General features: G+C 43.4%; 1 protein-coding gene across 4 annotated transcripts in view; it reads right to left on the reverse strand.

Annotated features, from left to right (window-relative positions):
* Positions 1-4,863, reverse strand: part of LOC139396792 (proline-rich protein 5-like) — a 68,801-nt gene extending 63,938 nt beyond the window's left edge. For 2 of the 4 annotated variants that reach the window (XM_071143708.1, XM_071143706.1), the window contains exon 1: positions 4,649-4,863. In XM_071143708.1, coding sequence (XP_070999809.1) covers positions 4,649-4,665 — 17 coding nt within the window. In that variant the 5' untranslated portion in view covers positions 4,666-4,863. Of the gene's footprint in view, positions 1-3,538; positions 3,921-4,648 lie in introns of those variants that run through there. The other 2 variants (XM_071143709.1, XM_071143707.1) reach the window with 2 other exon arrangements.
* Positions 4,864-5,053: the final 190 nt, after the last annotated feature.

Genomic DNA, 5,053 nt, shown 5'->3' on the forward strand with positions numbered 1-5,053 from the left:
CTGCCTCTTGACTTCCTTTCTCTATTGTTCTCTCTCTCACTCTAGTCTTCCCCTCTCTCATCTCGCTCTCTACCTCCCCCTTCTCTCCATCTGGTCTCTAGTAGTAACATGAGTGGGCTCCCTGCCATCACCACTGTGTAAACAGATAGCAGGAAGTTCCCCAAGTGAAAACTAACCCTGATCCAAGATAATGCAGGAGGACACCCAACACTAACTCACTCATCCCAGTCACACTGACTGGCACCAGGGCAACACTCAGTCCTGACTATTACTACCCACAGCACCCAACACTCAGTCCTGACCATTACTACCCACAGCACCCAACACTCAGTCCTGACCATTACTACCCACAGCACCCAACACTCAGTCCTGACCATTACTACCCGCAGCACCCAACACTCAGTTCTGACCATTACTACCCACAGCACCCAACACTCAGTCCTGACCATTACTACCCACAGCACCCAACACTCAGTCCTGACCATTACTACCCAACATAATAATAATAATGAGCTAGTGTTAGTGCTGTATACTTGTACTGGTAATTTCAGGCAGAAGAGACCAGTTGAAAAGGAGTGTGCAGTATTTCTAAATATTGAACTGTGTTATTTCCAACCGAGCATGCAGCCTGCAGGTGAAACAGTTTGAAAAAGTAGGGAAAAAAAGGTGACAATTCTAATTCCATCAGAGTTCCTGAACTTTGTCTCCACCTGCTGGTTACAGTCTGCCACTGCATGGGTGGACAGGTAACGCATAAATCAACATAAATCAGATCAAGAGGAAGGACGCGAACTTCTATAAACTTATCAAACTCACATTAAAGAGGACAACCATATCCCACTAAGAAAAATGGCCATTGAAAATACATATTTCACAACTATTTTTCAGACATTGACATCAGGTACATTTTAGGTGATGAAAATATGGATCTTCCGGACATTGAAAATAACCCATTTTCTGGACGTTGAAATCAGGTGCATTTGAAAACGCTTACTGGGATGCTGTTTTACGGGCAGTGGGGATACAGGCCTAACAGTCATATTATGCCAACAAGTCCCTCCAATGATCTACTCTACTTGACCTATACAGGTGCTCGTGCTCACATAACCTACAGCATACACATTCACTAAGTTTAATTCTCTGTGTCCCCCATATAAAAAGGTACTGTCCATCTTGACTGTCTCCCAAACAAAATCAACAAAAATCACAAACCACCACTCCCCTTCCAGTATCCTGAAGAATACGTTTCCATCCCCGACTTTCTCATTTTAATCAAGTTATTTACCTCTTTCCCAAGGACCCTTACCATTAACCGGGTTGGCAGTTGGTATCTTCTACACAACCCTTCCCTTTAAACCTAAACCAGGTTAATATCCTCTACCCAACCCTTCCCTTTAAACCAGGTTAATATCCTCTATCCAACCCTTCCCTTTAAACCAGGTTAATATCCTCTACCCAACCCTTCCCTTTAAACCAGGTTAATATCCTCTACCCAACCCTTCCCTTTAAACCTAAACCAGGTTAATATCCTCTACCCAACCCTTCCCTTTAAACCTAAACCAGGTTAATATCCTCTACCCAACCCTTCCCTTTAAACCAGGTTAATATCCTCTACCCAACCCTTCCCTTTAAACCAGGTTAATATCCTCTACCCAACCCTTCCCCTTGAACCAGGTTAATATCCTCTATCCAACCCTTCCCTTTAAACCTAAACCAGGTTAATATCCTCTACCCAAAACCAGGTTAATATCCTCTACCCAACCCTTCCCCTTGAACCAGGTTAATATCCTCTACCCAACCCTTCCCCTTGAACCAGGTTAATATCCTCTACCCAACCCTTCCCTTTAAACCTAAACCAGGTTAATATCCTCTACCCAACCCTTCCCTTTAAACCTAAACCAGGTTAATATCCTCTACCCAACCCTTCCCTTTAAACCAGGTTAATATCCTCTACCCAACCCTTCTTGAACCAGGTTAATATCCTTACCCAACCTTTAAACCAGGTTAATATCCTCTACCCAACCCTTCCCTTTAAACCTAAACCAGGTTAATATCCTCTACCCAACCCTTCCCTTTAAACCAGGTTAATATCCTCTATCCAACCCTTCCCTTTAAACCAGGTTAATATCCTCTACCCAACCCTTCCCTTTAAACCAGGTTAATATCCTCTACCCAACCCTTCCCTTTAAACCTAAACCAGGTTAATATCCTCTACCCAACCCTTCCCTTTAAACCTAAACCAGGTTAATATCCTCTACCCAACCCTTCCCTTTAAACCAGGTTAATATCCTCTACCCAACCCTTCCCTTTAAACCTAAACCAGGTTAATATCCTCTACCCAACCCTTCCCTTTAAACCTAAACCAGGTTAATATCCTCTACCCAACCCTTCCCTTTAAACCAGGTTAATATCCTCTACCCAACCCTTCCCTTTAAACCTAAACCAGGTTAATATCCTCTACCCAACCCTTCCCCTTGAACCAGGTTAATATCCTCTATCCAACCCTTCCCTTTAAACCTAAACCAGGTTAATATCCTCTACCCAACCCTTCCCCTTGAACCAGGTTAATATCCTCTACCCAACCCTTCCCCTTGAACCAGGTTAATATCCTCTACCCAACCCTTCCCCTTGAACCAGGTTAATATCCTCTACCCAACCCTTCCCTTTAAACCTAAACCAGGTTAATATCCTCTACCCAACCCTTCCCTTTAAACCTAAACCAGGTTAATATCCTCTACCCAACCCTTCCCCTTGAACCAGGTTAATATCCTCTACCCAACCCTTCCCCTTGAACCAGGTTAATATCCTCTACCCAACCCTTCCCCTTGAACCAGGTTAATATCCTCTACCCAACCCTTCCCCTTGAACCAGGTTAATATCCTCTACCCAACCCTTCCCCTTGAACCAGGTTAATATCCTCTATCAATCCCTCTATTTTATTTGATATTTTTTTACTTCTTTACATGTTTTTATCCATTAAAGTTTGTTTTAATCAAATCAAGTCGAAGTATAAAAAATGAGAACTCCATCACCCTTGTACCGTTAACTTACCAAACCTGACCTTCACCATACATGCAGAAGAGGGATAGAAGAGGGTATGAAGCCCTGAGGTGTCCCTGCCAGTCCCAGAGCTCTCAACTGTCTCCCTACTCCATTAGTCTCTGTCATCCAACACGTTTAGATTGTTGTTTTTTGTTGACATTTTGACAGTATATCAATATGTCCCCTAAAATATACAAAGGACAAGGTCAAAGGACATACGGGTGCCCGCGTCTCTGAAACCGCCAACGTCTCACATCTCTCCGGAACGCTGCAGACGCACACCTAAAACCAATCCCGGAGACAGCCGGGACAGCCCATGCTACTGCTCTGGTGTTGCATCGCTATTTCGGTATATATTCTATCTATTTATAACAAGGCACGGTATCATTCGACAACTTTATATCATGGCTACAGACGGAGTTGACAACCACCACTACTAACATTAGGCAAATCAAGTCAATAAACTACACAGCAGACGTTTATAAAAGGTACCCACGTGTATGGTCGCTGTCTTCCTCTGGCGGTGCGCTACAACATGCCACAAAGATAATATATAGGCGCTCCAACACGCACTGAAAAATTTTATCAAAATCTTTGTTTCAATCCTTCTTGGTTTATAGAAAGTTGGCAAAGGTAGACAGTAACACTGAAGCTGTCCCGAAAGGGTCCTTGTCTGTCTGAGTATGCCAGTGGAGTACGGATGTGTAAACGGAGCCGACTCCGAGGATGTCACGACTCGTGGATGTTGCCTCTTGTTGACTTGAGTTCGCAGCGCCAGCTGCTACTGTATCTAGTCGAGTCCGCGTAACACAAGCATCTGCAAGTGTGTGTGGAATGTGTGTAGACTAGAGTGTGTGTGTTTGTGCGCGCACCGTAGTATTTCCACCGGTCTGTCTGTGCTGAGAGTGCACGGAGAAACTGCTAAATGAGAGACTGTCCCACGCTATGAGTTCTGGAGCTGTGCCAGTGCCAAGATGAGTTAGTAGACAACCGGTTTTAAATCTGCAGTCTGTGGCGCCTCCGAACAACAATGTATAATGTTTAATTCATTTAAAACCAAAGCATTCAGTCTAATGATCCCCATAAAGCTATAAAGACAATCCTGTACATTATACTAAGTGCTCATTAAAGAGAAAGCAGTGTGCACTCTCTGGACAAAATGCTGGTGATCAGCACGTTTTCAGATCCACTATCCAATCCCCACCTAATCCAACATCAATGGATTTGTCAGAGCACCACTGAGGATCTTCACAGAACCTAGATATTTTTACACCACTGAGGATCTTCACAGAGCCTAGATATTTTACACCACTGAGGATCTTCACAGAACCTAGATATTTTTACACCACTGAGGATCTTCACAGAGCCTAGATATTTTACACCACTGAGGATCTTCACATAACCTAGATATTTCACACCACTGAGGATCTTCACAGAGCCTAGATATTTTACACCACTGAGGATCTTCACAGAACCTAGATATTTGACAGACATTTCAGTCCCTCTGTTGCTTGAAGTTTGTGAAGAGACTGCATGAAGAGTCATTGGAAGATCTCCCCAAAACAAACCTCTTAGAAGAAGAAACCATATCAGAGAATCAACCAACCTTTGATTGTCCGTCATCCTTCTGGAAGATATTTGAGGTATTGACGATGATGATCAGCAACCTGCTGTTCTGTTTGACTTCTATAGTACCAAGTGTTTTGAGAATGTCACATGGCAAAGTCCAACTCCCAAGGTCAGGAATATCTGCCTTTACAATGCTGGGGCCATAAAAAGAATAACAGTAAGGTAGCTGGGGAACATAGAGCATGAGAAAGTTCTCTCTCTCTCTCTCTCTCCCTCTCTGGTTTAATGTGTAGCTTGTTGAGTAGCCAGAGTCATAAATGCCTGATGCTGTGGTGAGAGAATGTTTGTTTAGGGTCATGGAACTAACATTAAGGCCCAGAGAATGGCATGTGTCCAAACACATCGTCATTCAACCAATACTAGTATATACAATACCATACAG

The sequence above is a fragment of the Oncorhynchus clarkii genome, unplaced genomic scaffold (genome assembly GCF_045791955.1).
Source record: "Oncorhynchus clarkii lewisi isolate Uvic-CL-2024 unplaced genomic scaffold, UVic_Ocla_1.0 unplaced_contig_12323_pilon_pilon, whole genome shotgun sequence".
NCBI classification, from domain to species: domain Eukaryota; kingdom Metazoa; phylum Chordata; class Actinopteri; order Salmoniformes; family Salmonidae; genus Oncorhynchus; species Oncorhynchus clarkii.